The 21,914-nt window shown below is 41.6% G+C and overlaps 1 protein-coding gene across 3 annotated transcripts in view; it reads left to right on the top strand.

Annotated features, from left to right (window-relative positions):
- NUFIP1 (nuclear FMR1 interacting protein 1) overlaps positions 1 to 21,914 on the top strand; it is a 461,243-nt gene that overhangs the window by 193,407 nt on the left and 245,922 nt on the right. For all 3 annotated transcript variants that reach the window (XM_044071710.1, XR_006364830.1, XR_006364831.1), the window contains exon 4: positions 19,827 to 19,889. In XM_044071710.1, the coding sequence (XP_043927645.1) occupies positions 19,827 to 19,889 (63 nt within the window). The remainder of the gene's footprint in view (positions 1 to 19,826; positions 19,890 to 21,914) is intronic.

Raw genomic sequence — 21,914 nt, 5'->3', positions numbered from 1 at the left:
CAGTGCTGTTTTCAGTATTAATCTTAGTCTTCTAATATATTCCTAAGTTTTATTCACATTTGTTCATGTTTTATTGTTGATCCTTCAGCAATTCCCAAATATTTATACACAGTCCCGCTTCCTCAAGTTCTTTTATATCACATTCCTGTCCCAAACTGATGTTTACTTGGTTCGGCAGCTTTCCTGTTTTAAAGGTTACATTTGTACATTTATCAAGATCAAATGGCATTCTTATACTATCTGAGAAAGTTCTGACAACTTGCAGTTGTGTTTTCACTTCCTCATCTGATGAACTATACAGTTTTAAATCATCTACAAAAGAAGATAAGAAGTCTTTACACGTTGTTATTTTCTGGGAGCCAAATTGCAGCCATGACCTAATCTGTTAAGTAGACAGCTTAATGGGTTAAGGGCTAGACAAAAGAGCAGCAGTGACAGAGAGTCACCCTGGCATATTCTCATTTGACTTTTTATCCCTGCAATAATAATTTATCCTTTTTCATGGCTTAACTGCAAAGTGGATTGCCACTGTTTCATTGCTGCTTTAATGTAATCGATCAGTGTAGGGTGTATCTTGTACATTTTTAAGTACCCATTTATCCATGAATGCAGAATACTGTTAAATGCTTTTTTGTAGTCTGTCCATGCCATACTTGAATTCTTCACCATTTTATAGTTCTCCATTATGGCTTTATTTAACAACAAATGATCCTTTGTTCCATATGACTTTCTTTTATTTCCGTTTTGTTCCATTGCCATGATTGAGTTTTCTTCTAAATTACTATAAACTCTATCGGCGTCACTTCCAGTGTATAGTTTGTATGTCATCGGACGGCAAGTTATTAGTCTATAGTTTTTAGGAAAGTGTGCAGGTCCACTCTTAAGTAGGAACAGATCAGGATCTGTTGTGCACTATTGCAAATAATAAACCGTTAACCAGGCTGGTGTCTGTCCAGGGTGAACAAATAAATAGTTCTTACTCATGGCTAAATCATCATGTAAAGATGTTAATACTTTCAGCTAGAAGGTAGGTACTGCATCTGGGTCTGGAGTTTTCCAGTTAGGAGCTTTTCTTAACTTTGTTTCAGTCTCTCTGGTTGTTGCTTCATCCCATTTCATGTCCTCTACATTTAAACTTCTTCTTCTTTCCTTTACTGCTTCTATCCATTATTTATTTATTCCAGTTGGTGACCGGGGAGGTCCACTGGGCTCAAGAGCCCGTTTTCAGTGGAGGCCCAGGGAGAAAAGCTCCACAGTACAATGTTACATCACATAATGAAAATACAAATAAAAAATACAAAAACTAAAAATACAAAGAAAAAATATAAATTACAGTCTAAATAGGTGGAAATTACACAAACAACTGGTAAAATGCATTCAAGAATGGAGTAATTCAAAATTAGATGGAAATTCCACAAACAACTGGTAAAATGCATTCAAGAATGAAGTCATTCACACTTAAGCAACTAGTATGTTAAAGAAAATTGTCCTGGAGGATGAGAGGCATAATGCAGAAGGTTGGATATAGATATATTAGTTACATTAACAATGTAAGACTATGGGGAAATTAGAAAGGTATGAAGTTTAGCCAGGAGAGATGGAAGAGGAGAGCTTGGGAGGTATAGAATGAAGAGTGCAGTTAGATTTTCTTTGAGTGTGCAGGTAGCAGTGGAGTTGTGTTTTGAAGGAGTGTAGGTTGTCATAGGTCCTCAGTGTAGAGGGCAGGGCATTCCATTTTTTAGCTAGGGAAAAGGAGAGTAGAAGCTGACCAGCTGGGCGCTTAGGTTTGTGGATGGAAATAAGGTTTTGGTGAGAAGATCTAAGGGGTCTGGGGGGGGGGGGGGTATATGGTTGAATATTGGATAGTGCGGGGCAGCTGGTAGGTTGAAATATTACTTTGTGGGCTGAGACAATTTGGAGGTAGTCTAGCTGATTGGGGAGTTCAAGCCAATTTAAAGTTTGTAGGGAGGTGCAGTGATGAGAGAGGGAATTTGCCTTGGTGGCGAATTTGGAGATTTTATTGTAGCATACTTCCAGTTCGGAGGTCAGGGTGGAAGATAGATCTGTAAGCAGAGGAACACCATAAAGAAGAGATGGGAGGAGATGTATGTAGTGGCCAAGGTCTGTCTAGTAGAGGAGGAGAGGAATTGATTGTTTCTGTACAGTAGGCCAAGTTTTATGTGGGTTTTCTTGATGTTAAGTTGGATGTGGGTATTAAATTTTAAGTGCTCATCAGTGGTGACCCCTAGGAGTTCGGCTGAGGGAACAATGTCCATGATGGAGTTGTTTAGGCTAGTAATTTTAAATGAGTTTTTTTTCAGTGGGGGTGGATTTGCGTGAGTAAATAGGAGAATCTTAGTTTTGTTAGCATTAAGTGAGAGGTGGTTTTGTGAGTTTGTGTGTTTTGTTTTGTGTGGTTTTAGAGTCTTTATGTCCCACAGGATAGTCATACATATTTTTCCAAAATGTGTCTATTTCTTCTTTTTTGGTGGTGTTTCAGTTCCTTTTGCCTTGTTTCCGAATTCTCTGTTTGGTCATCAATAAATTGCTAATTTTGTACTTTTCCTTCATATTTATCTGCATATCTTCTAAGTTTTTTTCTGGCTGTGCTGATATTTTTAGTTTATTATTTGCAATAGTGCACGATAGATCCTGATCTGTTCTGATACTGCACATTTCTTTTATCATGTCTAAGTATTTTTGTTGATGTTCCCTCTGTATACTCTTCTAACAGTGACACCTCTTGTCTTAATTGTTTTATAGTTTTCTCTATTCGATACTTCCATGATGGCATTTGATTTCTCCCCTTCCTTTCCCTTACTACCCTGTGTTTTTGTACTAAGAATTTATCTGTTATTAGTTTAGCTGCACAGTTAAAATATCCTGTTTACTTTTGTTATATCACACGAATCTCTGTGGACAGTCCTTATTACTGTGTTTGTTTGTTTTATCAAACTCCTGACGTTTTGGCTTTTATTGACTTTCTGTATTCTATTTCTTTCATTTATCTTAATATGTCTGTCCATTTCTATTAAATCAAGCAATGCTTCTCTTAGATTATTTTCTTTTAAACTGAGGGCACATTCTTTGGTCCCATTATCTGTGGGCATTCTATAGAAAGTTCCAGAGCATCTTCCTGTGCCACATTCTCTTCAGTTTCATCCTGTGTCATCCATTCATCTTTCGTATGGGAACTCACTGGCCTGTCACTCCACAACACTGACTGTGTCAGAGTTGCCATAGTTTCCTGTTCCTTCTCTTGAGGCAACTTCAGCTGAACTTTTGTATTGGTTTCCTATGAAAGGCTCCACAGTATCTTCATATGGCAACTGATGAGATGCTTTGTGAATTAACCTATTGTTCATAAGATAACTCTGTCAGCTTTATGTCAACCTGTTCATTTGCATGCATTCTTTTTGGACTCTTATAACAAAGGTCAGATCCTTTTGCATTGTATGTCTGTTTATATGTCATAAATAGTAGATAGTCAACATCATCCACAAGGGTGATCAACTATTTTTCTCCTTTGCCAGGTAGTGGGAAGGCAAAAAGGTAACAGGGCAAGGAGGCTCTGCATTTTAAAGTGTATCCACTTCTGCTGCAAACCACATGGGAAGTAAATCCCCTGTCACCAAGGGCTCACTTCAGCAGTGTGGTGGCCCCTTTTTTTTTTCCTGATGCGCCGTCATAGGTGAGATCTTTGCAACTGCTACATGGTTTTCACCAAGTGTGTTTGCAAAATTCTGTAAATTAGGATTCCTTCCTAGACATGGACCAGTTTTGGCAGTATAGTGGTGAAGGTCTTATTCTCTTAACAAGGCAACACAGTTGAGCTAGCTAAGGACTCTTTCCTCACATTTACATGTAAAAGATCTCTTCTGTATCAGATATGACAGATGTTCTTTGTGTTTCACTGTTGCAGTCATCACATTTGGGTTATCTGCCTGCAGGAAGCCCTCAACCGGCCTGAATACCAGAGTCGTCGGATTCCTGCGTCTGATGCAGTCTCTTCTTCCATGACATCAGGTCTTCAGGGGTATAAAACATGCAGCCGACGCCATTACATCAGTCTTTCTTGCCATGCGGTGCCTGAAGCAGAAGCAGTTCACAAGTGTCGGTCGGCCAATTCCTGAAATTTTCGTTTTCGAGTTTCAGAACCGAAGTCTTCAAAAAAAGATAAGTACCCCATTGGGGATCTTTTTTTCTTGCTCCAACCGATGTCAGTAAATGTTAACAATTTTCTTACCTGTGAAAAGCAAATACGTTACATAAAGATTTTCATTCGTACTGCATTCCCCGCTTAGGCTCAGATGGCGATGGCCCTCACTGTTGGTTTTGTGCCTTGTTCATCCCCCGAACTATTCGTCGTCGGGCTATCTTTGCTGCAGATTATTTTGGTACTCTGTTTCAGTACTCCGAAATGGCTTCGTTAGGCCATCTGACTACCGATCTTCCGAAAAAACGTAAGGATAATGATAGAGAGAGACCGCATAGGTCCAAAACTGCTGATGCCGCTTCCGTTAACCTAGTAGCCAGTCCACCGGTACTCAGTGAGGCGCTTTCGCAGTCCCTGATAACTGCTACTTAAGATTCGCAGGCCTCTACTGAGACCCATTCGGAGTCCGGTATGCTGCGAGATGCTTCTTCGACTATGGGACCTGCAGATGTCTGTACCTTGGATGGGTCTGGAGCCACTGTGCAGGCATGGGCTTCTGAGGGTGTATTCAGGCCTACAGATTTGCATTTTAAACTGACACCATCGTCTTCATCCAGCCATAAAACTCGTACCACGCTTAAGAAACCGACGTCCAAACCGCAGGCTCAGGCCCATATGCCTAAAAAACAAATGCTTAGAATGGCTGAAGATCTCACCTTAATTAGTGGAAGCCAGCCCTCCCCCTCTAAGAGACCTAGAACTGATTTTCCTTCTGATTCTTCTGACCAGGAATCTGAAATTTCTGTTCCTTCTGATTACCAGGATTTGCCCTTATCTACCTGTGAGGATTCTGATGCAGAGGTTTCCATTCCCTCTGCTTCCCTTCCAGAAGATTTTTCTTTTGGTGAAACGTTGCACACTCTTAGGGAGCATTTCCCCTGGGAACGCCAGGATTACTCTGACTCCAAAAAGAGGCTTAGGGAATTCTTACTCCTTCCTCAACACAGGCCTTTAGCTATCCCTCCTGTTCTTGACATTGTAGATGATGCTTTCTTGGAATCTAGCCTTTCCCCAGACACTTTACCTCCAGCTCCCAGAAAACCTGACCGGTATTACAGAGTACCTGACTCTCACAAGTTCCTCTTCAAGAATCCTACTGCGGATCCAGAAACCATTTCCCAAGGACCAAAAGGCATTAAGGCTACTGCTGCCAATAATCTTACCCCTTCTGATAGAGATTCTAGAGCCTTAGACAGATGGGGTAAGAAGGTATACACTTCTGCTACTTTGGCGATTAGGGCTTTAAATTGCCAGTTTCATATGTTTAAAGTATCAGCAGCATGTTCTGGGACTGCTTAAACAGAAAATGATGTTGATTCCTGACTGTACTGAACACACAGAATTACAGGATTTAATGCATTCTGCAGAACAAGATGGTAAACATAGTTTGCAATGTGGTTTTGATGCTTTAGAAGCATCTTGCAGGGCTGCTGTCACTGGGTCTGTACTTGGAAGGCATGCTTTGCTTAAGGAGCAAAACTTGCCAGATCATGTTAAAGCTAAATTACTGGATGCTCCCTTAAACAAAGACCGCCTTTTTGGCAAAAAAAGCAGTAGTACGCAAAAGGATGGAGGAAAAAGCTAAATCTATGCAAACTGTTAAATATTTCCTACAAGTACAGCCTCCCAGATTTAGTAGGCATTGGCCTTCAAAGAATTGGTCCTTTCCAGTCTCTTCCAAGCCTTCTCAGTCTAAACCCAGGAACAGCAGACCACCTAGGTTACAGTCTCAGGCTGCACACAGACCTAAGCAGTGGGTGGCTCCCACTTCCAAAGCAGGGAGTAGTAAGCCACCCCCCCTATAGAAAAATGGCACAATGACTTAACCTTAACCCTTCCAAGCCCTGCTCAGCTGCCTGTTCCCGTAGTAGGAAAGCTCACCCTGCATGCAAAAAACTGGGAACTCGTTACCCAGGACAAATGGGTTTTGAACATAGTTTCCCAAGGATACAGATTCCACTTCTACACACTACCAACCCCAAACGGTTGGCCAGACCTACCCCAAAATCAGTGGGCGGAGGCCCAACAGCAGGTACTCTCTCTTCTAAGTATCAGGGCTATTCAACCTGTCCCAACAGAACAAAGGGGACAAGGTTTTTATTCAAGACTTTTCTTGGTACCCAGAAAAGACAGCTGCTGGCATCCTATCCTGGACCTCTCTATTCTAAACCCCTTTCTGGTAATTCCAAAATTCAGAATGCTAACCCTTCAACAGCTTCTTCTTATGCTAGGCAAAGATGCCTGGCTGGCAACGTTAGACTTAAAGGAAGCTTACCTGCACATTCCAATAAGGGAATCTTGCAGGAAATACCTACGCTTCAGGGCAGGCTCCATGCACTATCAGTTCTCTGCACTTCCCTTTGGCTTATCTACTGCGCCCAGGGTATTCACAAAGTGTCTAGCTCCAGCCATTGCATTTTGCAGGCAGAGAAATATTCAAATATACCCATACTTGGGACGATTGTTTGATTCAGGTAGAAAGCCAGGACTTGATATTACAAAATCTGGCATTCGTAAAGAAACTTCTCACCTCACTGGGGTACACCATAAACAAAAATAAATCTCACCTAGTACCCTGCCAACAGATTGTATTCCTCGGAGCAAGCTTGAATACAACTTCCCAGATGGCTTTCCTCACTCCGGAGAAACAAGTTTATTTGACAACCTACTTCAAACTTTTGGCCACAAAACCCCACCTATCTGCAAGGAAAATTCTGCAAGCCCTGGAGTTCATGGCCTGTTGCATTCTACTAATTCCTTATGCAAGACTGCTTATGAAGAAACTACAATGGTATCTTAAAAGCCTATGGTGTCACCATTCTCAGGACCTGGAATCAATGATTCCTATCATTCCTTGTATAAAGACAGAGTTCCTTTGGTGGGCAGAGACCTGCTACCACAACAAGGGGCTTCTTTTCACTCTACCCCCTGCCGGCCAAACCCTAACAACAGATGCAACAGACTATGCAGGGGGGCTCACTTGGCAGGGCAGTGCATTCAATGCAAATGGAACCCGAGACAGATGCACCTGCATATCAGTCAAAAAGAAATGTTGGCTATACAGAATTCCCTGACCGCCTTCAAAGACCGCATTCTTCCAGGACAACTATCGGTAAAAATAGACATCACCACAGTTATGTGGTACATAAACAAGCAGGAGGGAACCCACTCGTACCCTCTCTGCAGACTAGCCATGGCTCTGTGGAACACCGCCTTGAGCTACCAAGTGCACCCACAAGCTCAGTTCCTGCCAGGCAAGCTAAATTCACTGGCAGACGACTTTAGCAGAAATCTGATGGACCCACACGAAGGGAAACTAGAACCAAACATATTCAACCTCTTGAGGAACAAATGGGGGACTCCAGAGGTAGACCTGTTTGTCTCCCCTCAGAACTACCAATTGGGCAAATTCTGCACAAGGACTCCCCACACTCAAGCTTGGAAAGTGGATGCCCTGTCCTTTACCTGGGAAAGCCTCTCCGTTTATGCTTTTCCCCCTCTGCCTGTCCTCTCGAAGGTTCTGCTAAAGATCAAACAGGACAAGCCAAGGACAATACTGATTGCACCAGACTGGCCACGCCAGCACTGGTACCCTCTCTTGCACAGTATGACACTGCTGGAACCATGGCACCTGCCTCAGACCCCTTTCCTGCTGTCCCAACAGGCGGGTCACATTCTGCACCCTCTGCTTCAAACCCTGAACCTTGCGGCCTGGCTAATTCCTTGAGCTCTCCAATAGCATCCCTCAGTAAGCAGGTGCTAGATGTCATTCTGGAGGCAAGGTGGCCTAATAGAAAATCCTATGCTGAAAGGTGGGAAAGATACTGTTCCTGGAGCCAGACTCAGGGGATGGGCACAACGGTGCCCACCTTACTTTATATTCTTCAGTACTTAACAGAAATGCTCCGTAAGGGCCTCTCCTTCTCTTCAGTTAAAATTCATGCCTCTGCCATTTCAGCACATTATAATACGGAGCCGCCCCTCTTCTCTCACCCCCCTTCTAAAACAATTCCGTAGAGGGGCCAAAAATTTAAGACAGCCCAGGAGAGCCCCCACTCCAGCCTGGGACCTTACCTTTGTATTGTAAAAGCTCACCCCCCCCCCCTTTGAGTCATCTGAAACAGCAGAGTTGAAATTCCTTTCTTGGAAAACAGCCTTCCTTCTAGCCATCACTTCAGCAAGAAGAGTGTCTGAATTACCGGCCCTCATGGCAGTGGAGCCCTTCATTACCTTCCATGCAGACACAGGGTTTCCCTCAGGACTAATTCTTCCTTTATGCCAAAGGTGGTGTCTAGTGTGGCCCTAAATCAGTCCATTCATTTGACTGCTTTTTTCCCTAATCCACAAAACAAAGGGTAACGAATACTGCACTCTCTGAACGTGCACAGACAACTTAGATTTTATTTGGACAGGACTAAGCCTCACAGAAAATCTGAACAGCTGCTAGTTGACTTTGCTATAGGGCCAGAGGGGAAGGCCATTTCAAAGCAAACCATTTCCAGATGGATAGCCCATTGCATTCATTTCTGCTACAAGCACCATGGGAAACCTACCCCACAAGGGGATAAGATCACATTTCACCAGGGCTGCATCTACCTCTGCAGCCTTTCTCAGAGGAGTCCCTACCAGGGACATCCTAGAATCTGCTACCTGGAGCTCTGTACATACTTTCACCAAGCATTACCACCTGCCTATTTTTTCTAAATCCAGAGCTGGTTTTGCCACTGCAGTCTTGCAGGGCTTAATAGCTGGCCTTAATGCTCTTTTTAACTTCCTCCTCCCTTCCTTAGCTTTGGGAATCAACCCAAATGTGATGACTGCAACAGTGAAACACGAAGAACATAGTTGTGTACACTTACTATAAATGTAGATGTTCGAGCGTATTCACTGTTGCAGTCCTGGTTACCCTCCCTCCAGCCACCCTGACTTCTCTTGGCTCTATCTTTCCTACTTGTTTGGTATATTTAAGTTTTTCTGGTGTATTGGCTTCTGGTTGGAGGTGTTCCATAACATATAATTGCTTCCCATTGTGGGGGCACCTGACATCCGAGGCAAGAAAAACTGATGTAATGGCGTCGGCTGCATGTTTTATACCCCTGACGACCTGACATCATGGAAGAAGAGAGAGCATCCGATGCAGGAATCCGAAGACTATGGTATTCAGGCCAGCTGAGGGCTACCTGCAGGCAGATAACCTAAATGTGATGACTGCAACAGTGAATACACTCGAACATCTACTTTTATGGTAAGTGTACATAACTGTACTTCATGGCTACTTACTATAATGGTAGAGCATTTAGAAGAGGTCCATTAAGTGTAACTATCCCTGTCATCATTCCCCTACCTCTCATAACTCCGTTTCATGTTGCAAGCTAGTTCTACATTTGCTAGGACTGGGAAGTAAATGGGAAGTAGGACTGGGAAGTAAATGGGAGGTACAGAGGCATTATGGGTTAGGGAGAGGAATTGGCAGAACGGGAAAGTTTTATGTTCTGTAACATATCTGTTGTTGTGATAAGTACCCATATATTTTGGTTCTCTGCCTTACTGTCCCTGAGTATAGGGATAATCTCTTGATCAGACATTCTGTTCTGCCCTTCTTCAGAATTTGTGGGTGATCAGATTTGACTCTGATCTGATGCCAGCCTTTCTTCAGAGACTTTCAAATCCAGAGCTCTGCCTGTTCTGCCCATAATACCATGCTCCCCCATTTACCTTCAGATATCATTTGCCACCTTGAAAGATGGCAACATGATTGAGAGCTCTATTGAGCAGAGTATTATATATTTTTTTCCAGTGATATTTTTTCCTACCTTTCTACCTTCCTCTACCCTTCCTTAGGTGTTTTTTAGGGATAATTGGTAATTTATTTGTGTTTCTGTTTTAGTGCTTTGAGATGTTCCATCCTTTTGCCTGTCTTTAAAACAAACACACAAAAAATATTGTATCCTTAGTCTACTTTTGGTAGTATTGTTTTTTAGGTTAGTACGTAACTGGGTTGCTAGGGTTGGTTGATTTCTGTGTTGTGTTATGCTGGTGTGTGCTGCTAGGTTTTTCTCCTCAGCATTCATCATGGAGAAGGAAAAGAGCTTCAAGAAATGTGTGGTATGTGGCAATAAACTCCCTGCACAAGATGCATGACTGGTGTGTCTATTGCCTCATTGCCTCGCATCATACCTCTCAACGTCTTAGAGCACGAAATCTGGACAAAGCCATAAATAAATGTGGGACAAAGGCCCAAAAATAGGGACAATTTTTAAATATTGCTCTTGCAAACGTATAACATTGATAGAATAATAGGTTTTGCATTAATATGAATTTTCTGAAGGGCATCAAGTCTGAAACTCAAATGTCTGTCATTATTTTATCTTCAGTCTTTAATAATTTGCCACTAATTTGCCAGAAAACCACAAAGTTATGAAAAACAGCCCAAACATATGAGGCAAAAATCTGGACATTCTGTGGAAATCTGTACAGTTGAGAGGTATGCCTTGCATCTGGACAATAACTGCAGTATTTGTTAGGGTTTTGTGGCCGAGGTGCTAAATGAGCTCGGGGCTAAATTAGTGTTGACAGGCTTATTGCCCTTGGGAGCTTCTTTGTCGACTTCTGCTTCTTCCTCTTCAAAGAAGCCACAGAAGAATGACAGGAGTCAAAAGGATAGTCATAAGGACCGAAGGTCCAGGATAAGGACAGGGGGGCTTCAAACAAGAGGCTCCCCCCTTCTAATCAGCCATATCCAAAGGTCCACAGATCTTCTGATGCCTTGGTATCTGGGTCAGCTACAGCCTCTTGGAGACTTTTTTCCCTTCAGTCCTGGCTTCGGGGATAACTCTGTCCCGAACTTGGAGTATTCCTAGTCCCTTCTTAGTCAAGGAGATGGTTAGTTAGGGTAGGGTGTGCTCCCATTTATCTCCTACCTACGGGAGTTATTTCCCAATTCTTCTACTTCTCCACCTCGTATCTGGGCCTCTCTAGTATGGATCCATTTGTCAGACCCTAGCACTGTTGCAAGGATTTCTAAACCTTTGTCTGTGGCTTCGTCAGCTTGGTTATGTTGATCTCTTGGGAGTATTATTCCTTCTGAGTTGGAACAACTGATGTGCTCCTTTTTACATGCCCAGATACAGCAAGGGCTCCTTACTGCGGCTTTGGCTGTTTTGCTAAAGGTTCAACTCCATCCTTTTCTTTTCCTCCCCGTACCCTTTGGTTCTGGTGTGGATCTAGTTGCCTTACCATCACAGAGGTCAGCTCTAATGGCTTGGCCAGTTTAGTCACAGACCTGTATCCTGACATTCTTAACTTGGGCGGCATCAGAGCCGAGAGTTTAGGGGTTGGGTCCAATTCTCTGTGTTTGGAGTCATCCCTTCCTGTGGGGGCATTGGTACTCAACAGTTCAGCTCCAGTCTTAACATAGGGGCTGGTAGAGTCAGCCATGGAGACGCTCATCTCTCTGGGGTCCTCAGATCCAAAGAGTGTCTGCTCCAGGCAGCCAGCCTTGGCTTCTGCATTCAATACAATTGAGAGGATTTTCTCCTTTTTGGAGACAGGGTGGTCTGCAACTGCCAGTAATCCTCCACATCTGTATCTGGGCCTGTGGACATCCATTGTTTGGTTCTAGACAGCCCACACTTCTGGACCTCTGTGTCACCTTGCAACCAGGGCCCCCTGCCTCTTCTCCTTTCCCCTGAATTCTCCTGTCAGGGAGGGTTTCAGGAAGAGTTTCTGCAAGAGGAAGCACTTTGATTCCACCAAGGCATCCCTCACAGAGGATTCTGACCTCAAGGAAGGAGAGGGGGTTCCTTCATGTCCTCCCACAGTGACACCTCCTTTAGCAATTTTATGGAACTTCTTTGACAGTGCATCTGTTGGATTAACGAAGCACCCCCTCCAGAGGAGTGTGTTTTTTGAAGCCTTTGGTGTGGGCCCAGTCATGTCATGAGGTGGACCCCCCCCCCCCGACTCTCCACCCAAAGGCTTGGGAGGCCATCACTTTGGATGCATGGGTATTCAATGTCTGGATCAGAGGGTATGCAGTGAAGCAAGAAGGTCTCTCCCAAATGTTCCACCCTGTCAGCAACGAGGTACAGCAGTTGAGATTCTGAAGTTGCTGGCAAATTGAGTCATCCAAGAGGTCCTGTCAGACCAATGAATATCCAGGGTTTATTCCAGATTCTTTTTGGTGCCAAAAAAGAACAAGGATCTAAGACCAATTTTGGTTCTGAGCAAACTGAACCATTATACTAAGCAAACCAAGTTCCAGATGGTTACAGTGCAGTCAATTCCACCCACTTTTGAGGAAGGACGACTGGATGTGTTCTATATATCTCAAGGATGCCTACCGTCATATCAGGGTTGTGGGGCACTCCAGGAGATTTCTGCACTTTTGGCTGGGAGACTGTCATTATCAAATCTGAGCACTACCCTCTGGACTCGCTACTATTTTACCATCAAGGTTCAGCTTTCTGTTATCTCTAATTTCCATATTGTGAGAGAGAACACTCCAGTAGCAGATCTTAAGATTTCTAAGGCCTTTTTGAAGGGTATGTTCTTTTTACATCCTCCAATCTGGGATTGTTTTCTTCCTTGGGATTTGTTTTTCATGCTGCGAGTCTTAGCTTCTCCTCCTTTTGACCCTTCAGCTTTAATACCTTTGAAGTTATCTTGAAGACTGTCTTCTAGTGGCTGTTACATCAGCCAGGCAAGTCTTGGAGCTGCAGGACCTGTCCTCTGTCCCTCCTTAAGTGATTTTTCACAAGGACAGGCTTACCCTCAAGACTGATCTCTCCTTTTTTTGCCAAAGGTTGCCTTCAAATCTACCTTAAAACAGCTTATTCACTTATCCATATTTTTCCTGAACTGTAGTAATAAGGGTGAATATTTGTTGCACTGTTAAATGTTTATAGTTGAGATTCTGTTTAAACAGAACCAAGGCCTTTGGAAAAACTGAGCAGCTCTTTGTCTCCTTCACCAAGGCCAGGCTGGGCAGGCTAGTTTCAAAAGTAATTCTATCCAAATAGCTATCTGATTTGCATTTATTTTGTGTATAATTTGAAGGGAAAGTCCTTATCTGCAAAACTTAAAGGTCATTCTACCAGAGTTGTGGTGACTTCCACTGCTTTTTTTTTTCTCCAGAGCCTTTATTGATATTTGTGCAGCTACTATTTGAGCTAGTACTTGTACTTTTTTGTCTCATTAGAAACTGAGTGCTCAGTTGAGGTTTAGAGCCTGTTTTGGTTCAGTCATTCTGTAATATGTTCTTTCCTTGGACTTCCTTGGGGGAGATAAGTGGCTGGGGATTGTGTACTGCAGGTTAAAGATAGCTGGAATGAGAACATTGGATACAAAAGTTATGTACTTACTGTAACAATAGGTCTGTGTGTCTGTTTCCTTCTGCTTCAAGCATCCCTCCTTTCTGTCCTCCTCATTGTGGGTTTTATATTCTGAGTGGGTGTGTGATCAGGCTCTCGGGATCCCTCCTTTGGGTTCTGCCTTAGGTTCCTAGTAGGTTTATTCTTTAGGTTTTTAGAATTATGTGAGGGGCAAACAATTGTTAAGTAAATGGGAGGAGGGTTGGTATGGTATTATGGGTAGAGGAGGTGAAGTTCTGGAGATGAAAGTTTGTGAAGAAAGGTCAGCATCAGATCAGAGTGTGGTCCAGTACTAGGTTGAAGTAGATGGAAACAGACAATATGGATCTATCTTTATGGTAATACATAGCTTTCATTCCCCCTGTGGTACTGAATAAGATAAACAGGAATCTGAAAATGAATGAAAATTTTAAAATGTATTGAGAATAGTTTCTCTTTCCTTAACTCTAGTCATAACTTACTTTTGTCTTAGCTGCAGTTATGCTGTGTTCATCTGTAAATCAATTTCATCAGTGTCTGTGTCATATCCACATGTATGTATTGAATGCTTTTCTTATAAGGTTTGACTGGTATTTAAAAATGCTTTTTCTAATTACCAATTGTTGTACTCTTCCTGTTCTTTTAATTGCATGTTCAAAATTCTTGCACTAAAAGACTGAAATGTATGTTCAAATGTGATAGGCAAGCTCTAGTAAAATGTGCTTGAAAAATAAAAATAAATATTTGAAATAACATAACCTGTTTTCTTATGATGAATTTTGGGTCCTGTCTTCTTCCCACCCTCCTCCTCTGAGTTAGAGTATTGTATTTCCTGACATGCAGACATGTTTTCCAGCTTCAGACAGTGAAAAGCTGAAAAGGTTTGTGGCCTCATGGTGGGAAAGAATACAGCCGTGAATAACATTACACAGTTAAAAAAACAGATATAATTCTTCAGTGTGAATAGCTTTACAACCCCACTGGTTGTGAAATGACAAAAAAAATTATTTATTTTTTTTGTTATGCACTTTCCTTGACAAGAAACTTGCAAATGCATAGCTCGCAACTGTCCAGAATTTTACAGAACGTGTAGATTTTTGCCTCATAGTTTTGACCTCCCCCTTGTAAAATTTATGATTTTCTGACAAATCAGTGAGGATTACATTCGCCAATTAATTTTGGCCAATAGGAGTTTGACTTCATATCCATCAGAAAATGCATGCGAATACAAAACCTGCTATTGTAGCAACTTTCGTAAAAGCAATATTTAAAATCTCTTCCTGTTTTTGGCCCTCTGTCCAAAATTCTTGCATGAAGAAGTTGAGAGTTGTGTTCCAGTGTAATAGACAAGGAAAACACATTTCTGAAGAAGGTATGAAATTTCATTCATCCCTTGCATGTTGTGCACTGAGGAACCTGATTGAGATAAAAATGCCACAGCGAGGAAGATTGTGCTAAGTTGCACTTCCTTTCTATATGTGGAAGTGGAGGAATCATTCTATAGGGAGGAAGATGCATTCTGGGAAAGTAAATGTGTTCAGGGCATATTGGTTCTTTAAACTAGGAATTCGTAAACCCCACATTAACCCATCCCTTCGTTACAGATATTTGTTATTGTGCAGTACTTAATTGTATAAGGCTGCGGTGGTGCAGTGGTTTAGCGTTGTCGCCTCACAGCAAGAAGTACTCCGGTTCACTTCTCGGCTGGAGCACCTTCTGTGCGGAGTCTGCATGTCCTCCCCGCAGTCAAATGAATTTAAAGACATGCAGGTAGGTGCTTGCGTGTGCCTTTCTTGAAGGTTGGGTGCCGAGTTGGCAACTCAACACCATAAAAATTCACTGCCAATCATTAGCTAACCGGAATTCCGCTATAGCGACCCCTAACTGGGAAAAGCCGAAAGACCGTTTATAGTTTCCAAGAAGTTGATGGTAGAAACTGAAAATTCTTAAACTGTTTTTACTTATCATTTTAGCTGCACTAAGCTGATTTTCAGAGGAGATTCAAAGTGGTATTTATACTGAGAAAGGGTAACTTGTCCAGGTGTCGCAGAACTGTAGATTGTGGTGTTTTAATGTAATCTGGATGTGGCATATTTCATGCTCACAATTGCAGTTTGTATCTATAACTCTGGTTTTCAAAGGATTGATAAGACATATCACTATTCCTTGCTTGGTGGACTGAACTGAGTGGAAGGAGTTGTAACTGAGTATTTGTTGAACGCAGGCTGGGACTTTGAAGTATCTGACAGCAGATGCCCTGTTTCCCCTCAAAGACAAGATAAGTTTCTAGGAAGCTTATTTTATTTATTTGTATTTATTTAGGCTTTCGCCATTGAGTCCTACCTTCATCTTATTGTTCTAACTCACTTTGAGAATGGGTGTAGTCCATTTTTTGCAGAGCAGGTCCAAGCCCATCACATTTCATACCAAGAAGAGGGGCACTGGTTACCCCTGAAATGATAGTATAATCTAAGTCAGTAACTGAAGCCAGTAAACTTCTCTGCATATTTAGATGCAACCTTTAGATAAAGAAAGCTCTGACTAACTGCAGTAGATTTACCAGTGCAGGTAAAGGGCATCACCTTTGGCAGTGTCCATCTGCATCATTGGGGGAGTTAAGAATATCCAGTTACTCAATCATTATAGGAATTCTAACTACATTTAATGTCTGTAGTCTTGGCTCCATTGTGGCAGGACACTGACTTTCTCCATCTGCTCATTTGTTAGTACAGAGTCAGTGCATCTAATCATAGGGTCAACAGTTGTGTGAGAATTTGGTCCATGGCCCATGGCTATTTTGTATCTCTTGTGCATTTTAATAATCATCTGCCTTGTCTCTCCCAGGTATCCTTAGCAGCCATGGCAGAGTCCTTTTCAGTCCATTTGCTTAGATACTTCATATTTTCATATTTCCATAAACATGGGTACTGTTCAACTAGTGCATACACTGGGTCTTATTTTGCTGCTATAGACTTTGTTTTACTGTCGTTTATTTTTATACAGTAGAAATGCTTGAAACTGTCTTAAAATGTTCCACAAAACTCGAATGTCACTTTTGGGTTTTGACAAGTACAAGTTAATATTCTCTGCTAACAACACTAGTTTTTTTTTACACCAGTTATATCCCTGAATTTATGAATCCATTTATCTTTTAGGTAAAGCCACAGTGTATGTAGCATGAGGGAGATGGAAAAGAGGACATCTCAGTCTGGTCCCTGTTTTCAAACTCAGGTTGTCAAAAGGAACTCTCCTCACCTTTATTTTTTGCCGTTGATCCATCTTATATTCTCATTATTAACTCTGTTATACTTTTTGGGAATGCAGATGTTAACCGTGACGTAATCATGAATTCCCATTAAACCCTTTCAAATGTTGTTTCTGCATCTAAAGTAATCACCAATAATGGGAGCTCTTTTCCTATTTTCATTCTGAGTCATCATTGTTATCAAATGCTTGTTTCCCTTCCATAAACCACATCAGTCCATCTGTTAGTTTTAGTAGCATTTTTGCCATTCTCTTAGCTAAAATAGATTTAAATAATTTGTGACTGTGATTTAGAATAAAAATTGGGCTATGTGAGGCAGGATCTCCATTATTCTCTCCCTCCTTTGGTAACATTGCCACCACTACCTTATTCCACGATGCAGGTATCCTCCCCCCCCCCCAGTCAAAATATATTAAACAGGACCTAACACATTTTCAATAACATCTTTCCTCTTAGCTTCCATATTTAAGTGGGAATTCTGTCTGTTCCTGGCGATTTCCTTTATGCTAGGTTATATATATATCGCATTTTCTTTATTTCTTCTTTATTTTTCATGTGTGCTAATGTTGGACTTCCACTTCACCAAACATTGGAATATCTAATGTTGTTCTCCTCATTGACAGCCACCATGCAATTTTTTTCCTCCTTCCACCCTTGAGGTTAGATATTCCATTCTTATTACAATGCATATAGCAGACATTTTCTGGTTTATGTATCAGCTTTTTAGACTGAATTACTGGTGACCATATGAGAGGGAAATCTGTTCTGCACCATACTGGAAGTCTGAGATCAAATGTAGGATTGTATTGTCCGTAGTGATTAAGGGAATTTGGTCACGACACTGAGGAACTCTGATGCTGTGCACTGAGACATGCCATGTGATCCTCGACTTTTACCACTAACTCAGTTATATGGGATCTTTTCCCACCAAAACAAAGATTCCACTGCCTGCATTCAGTTGAACCTCTAGTTCTTTCTATGAGGGTGGGAGCCAGACTCATGTCCAGGTCAGGTGAGAGAGCCTAGGGCACATTCACACCACCAGGGGGATAAGAGTCAGGTGTTAGGGAGAGGTCCCATATGCAAGTAATGCATTTCCTGCCTCCCAACCATGGCCTAATGTAGTTGAGACTGTACTAAATGCAATCATCATGGAGAGGCACCTGCATGTTCCCACACAATTCCAACTCTCCCTTCTTCTTAGCAACACTGGTTTCCTAGCCAATAATTGCTAACTGTAGTCTTTCTGGACTTGCTTAGAGCTCAGTGATGCAGCAGCCACACCATCACCTCCTTCCCCCTCCAGCATGGGTCATCTAGCAATAGCTGCTTATGTCCATGTTCCTGTGGTCCTTTTAGTGCTCAGGCCCAATAAATGAACAAGAGTCAACTAGTTCACAGTCAGGACTTTGTGCCTGTAACCACTGAGCTGCATCTGGCATGTGGGATCTGTGATATCTTATCTCATTGATAGTACCCCTGGAATGTAGCTTTTCCTTCCACCATTCTGCATTGCAGTGAAATGTAAATGTATTTGCCTGATGTGGTGTTCATATCCACAATCTTCTTCAGCATCAAAAGTGGTAGTTCAATCTGTTGAACTGTTGGTGCTAATATTTAGCTTTGGTGCTGCAATACAGGCAGCACAGTGTTGAGAGGGCTACTGATGCTGTCTTATAGCACTTGCTTTTCCAGTCTGGTTCTTGACTGGGGGCATTTGTGTGCTAAGTCTGAACGATTTTCCCGTGTCCATTTTTGTTTTCTTTGGGTGTTCTGGTTTTCTGCCACATCTGAAAGATGCTCTGAAGGTGCATTAATGAGTCTTCATAGTACCCAGAGTTGTGTATGCATATGTTTTTGGGTTGATGTCCTATTTGAGGTTATTTTTTGTATTCTGTACTCACTGAGGTTTTGGATAAGCTGTCCAATGACTGTGAAAAGCATTAAGCAGTCAGAAAAAGAACAAATGCTTCTTACATTGTTTGCACTAACATAGTGTGTCAGTTGAATCCTTCTGTGCCATGCTTGTGCATTTATTTATGAAAAATAGTGGCATTTCTACCATACATAATGTCATAAATGTCACTACCGTTCATTTCAGCAGCCACATCTTCTATCCACCTAGCAACCTTCTACTCAACTAAACCTCTAACTCCTCTCCTAAACTTCTACTAGACATACTTATCTTCTGCTATGTCTTTCTCTACTTCCATCTACTTCTGAAAGTTAAAAAAAAAAGTCCTTATTCTCCAAATATTAAAGTGCTACAGCCTGAACATGTATTTTGTTTTGTTCCACTGCCTCTGCAACCACTCTGTATTCAGATGTAATACTTCAAATGTGATTTCATACTTTGTACTTCATACTTTACTACTTTGTACTACTTTATCAATATTGTATATACTTTGCTTGATATTCATGATTACAATGTCTATGCAATTGTCTAAGAACTCATATACTGTATTGTATCGACTATGGAGCTTTTTCACCGGTCCTCCACTGAAAATGGACTCTTATTGGACCAGTGGACTTTCCCCGGTCATCAAACTGTAATTAATAAATAAATAAATGACATTGAGTTTTGTTTGTAGGTCAAAAGACATGTATGTGGGGAGTATGTTACAAGCAAAAAAAAAAAAAGTTAACTGTGGAAATGTGAGAATGGGGGCACTGTTTACTGTTTACTTATTTAAGGTCACTGATTGTATACTGCTAAGATTTCATCATTGATGCATACTTCTGTATAATATGTCACTTGAATTGTGAAGGGCACATTTAGGCAGGTTGGCTTTACCAGAAATCAATTTGTTTCAGAGAGTTAAAAACTAGCACTGCTGTTGATTTGTAGGATATGCACAGAGGACTAGAAGTGGATAGAATCTCCCCTTTAATCGATGTACATTTGTCAGAGCTTCTTTTGTGCTTTAATTCTTCTTAAAGGTCAGCCACTTGGAAATTTGCATGGTACTAACTTCTTGTAATATTTACTTTACAGTGTGAATATAAAGACTGCAACTTCCAAGCACATTGGAAACTAGTACAGATTCATGTGATGAATGTAAGTTTACTTTTGCTTTTTTACCTAATTAGCATCTAAAATCGTTAAGCCCTTGTAAACAAGTTTTGAGCACATAGAAGTATTAAATATGCTAACTGGTATTTGTTGTTCTGTACTGTCAGACCATTGGAGTCATTGGCAGGGAGTGGAGGTCATTCTTTTCCTTCCTTCATCAACTTATGAATATGATGATGTAAATGAAAAGAGGCTTAATCTGAGAAAAACTAAGTAAGCAGGATAAGATCACCTCTCACAAACTCTGTCATAGGTGTGTACTAGGCTAATGGCCCTGGGGCCTTTACAAGCCTAGCCATAGGATTACCCTGGGCATCATGCCACCCGACCTTAGTTCCCAGTGCCTCTGTCGAATAGAGCCACTGGAGTTATCCCCGGGGTGAATTTTGTATTTCCCATCCACTCATCAAGATTTTTCTTGAAGAGGGTCAGCGAGGTGCTCTTATTGACATGTATGGGAAGTCTATTCCATAGCATAGGCAGTGTCTGGGTTATGAACCTGTCCCTCCAGTGCGTTATGTTGATTGTGGCAATGAGGTTCAGGTCTGTGGCGCGTGTGGTGCGGAGGGATTGGGATTTCTTTAGATGTAGCATTTCTAACAGAGCTGGGTAAGTCAAACAGAGATCACCTATAAGTAAGTAGGCAATATGAGGCAGAGAATAGTTGGAGTTTTTTGAGTCTCTCCATATAGGACAAGTGTTTAAAGCCTAGGAACGTCTTTGTGAGATACTTTTGCGGCCTCTCTAGTTGTTGCAGGTGTCTAGTGAGGTACATGCCAAATGGGGAATTATACTCAATGATTGGCCGAATGAGGGAAGAGTAGAGGGAGACAGTGACCTCTTTCTTCCTGGATGCTAAACCCTTAGTAATGAGATGTGCCACATAGAATGACTTTCTGACCATAGTGGCAATGTGGTGATCAAAAGAGGTTGCTGTCAACCTGTGTTCCCAAATCTCTTATAATGCCTTCTGTGTTCGGTGGACTACCATCGATGTGGTAATTCATGGGAACCGGATTTTGCCCAAAGGGGATGACGACACATTTTTTGGCATTGAGCTTAAAGCCATGGTTCTGACACCAGTTGGTCTCAGTGAGGCCATTCTGTAGGATGTCAACATCACTTGGGGAGTTAGTAATAGCTCCCAACTTGCAGTCGTCTGCGAACTTTGTCAGCCAGAGTCCCTTTGTGTTGGCCTGGACTTCAGAGAATTAGATACCAAACAGGAGAGGACCCAGGACTGAACTCTGTGGGACTCCACTCGTGACTAATCGGCAGTCTGACATGGAGTCAGCTACTTTCACACTGTGGGTTCTATCTGTGAGCCAGTTTGCAACCCACCTAGTGATATAAAATTAAAATATCCTGAATTCGTCACCACGGCAGAAGCTATAGGCTAAAATAAACTATAAAACCAAATATATGAAAAACTTTAATCGTAAAACTTCAAGTAAAAACAACAAACAGGCCTGAAACGATGAGCGTTTTCGGCACAACTTGCCTTCTTCAGATCTAAGTATTGCAAAAGTTCCTGTTAGTTATAGCAAATGTCCAATCATAAGTTGGCAAAAAAAATCAACCAATCACTAGGGGCATATCGAAACTCACTGAATCACAAAATGGTAAATAAAACAAAGACATAATTTCTATTAAAAGGCAGCATAGCATAAGCTTTACATCATATCTTAGATCACTTGTTAGAAAATTATAAGCACCTATTTAATAATGAGCTGATCCATTCATTGAATTGTATTCTAAATTTGATCTTTAGAACGGTGAGAAATGTTAATTTTGTCTCCCCGTCTTCACGGCAGCAGACTAAGATCAATATATGATCACTGAAAACACCTTATTTTTTTAAGCTAACTTGTTTTTTTACCAGATTTTTTTGCTAGTTTTTTTGTGAAATTTCGCAGTTCACGAGTGGTGTGTCCTTAAATAACTTATAAGTTTTTTTTCTATGTTTATGGGATTTTTAGTGGATGGTATTTCATTTCAATTTCAACATTG

This window comes from Protopterus annectens, chromosome 5.part0, assembly GCF_019279795.1.
Source record: "Protopterus annectens isolate FY-2018-M chromosome 5.part0, PAN1.0, whole genome shotgun sequence".
Classification (NCBI taxonomy): Eukaryota; Metazoa; Chordata; order Ceratodontiformes; family Protopteridae; genus Protopterus; species Protopterus annectens.
The sequence above is the reverse complement of the archived record's forward strand: the minus strand, read 5'-3'. Positions and strand labels throughout refer to the sequence as shown.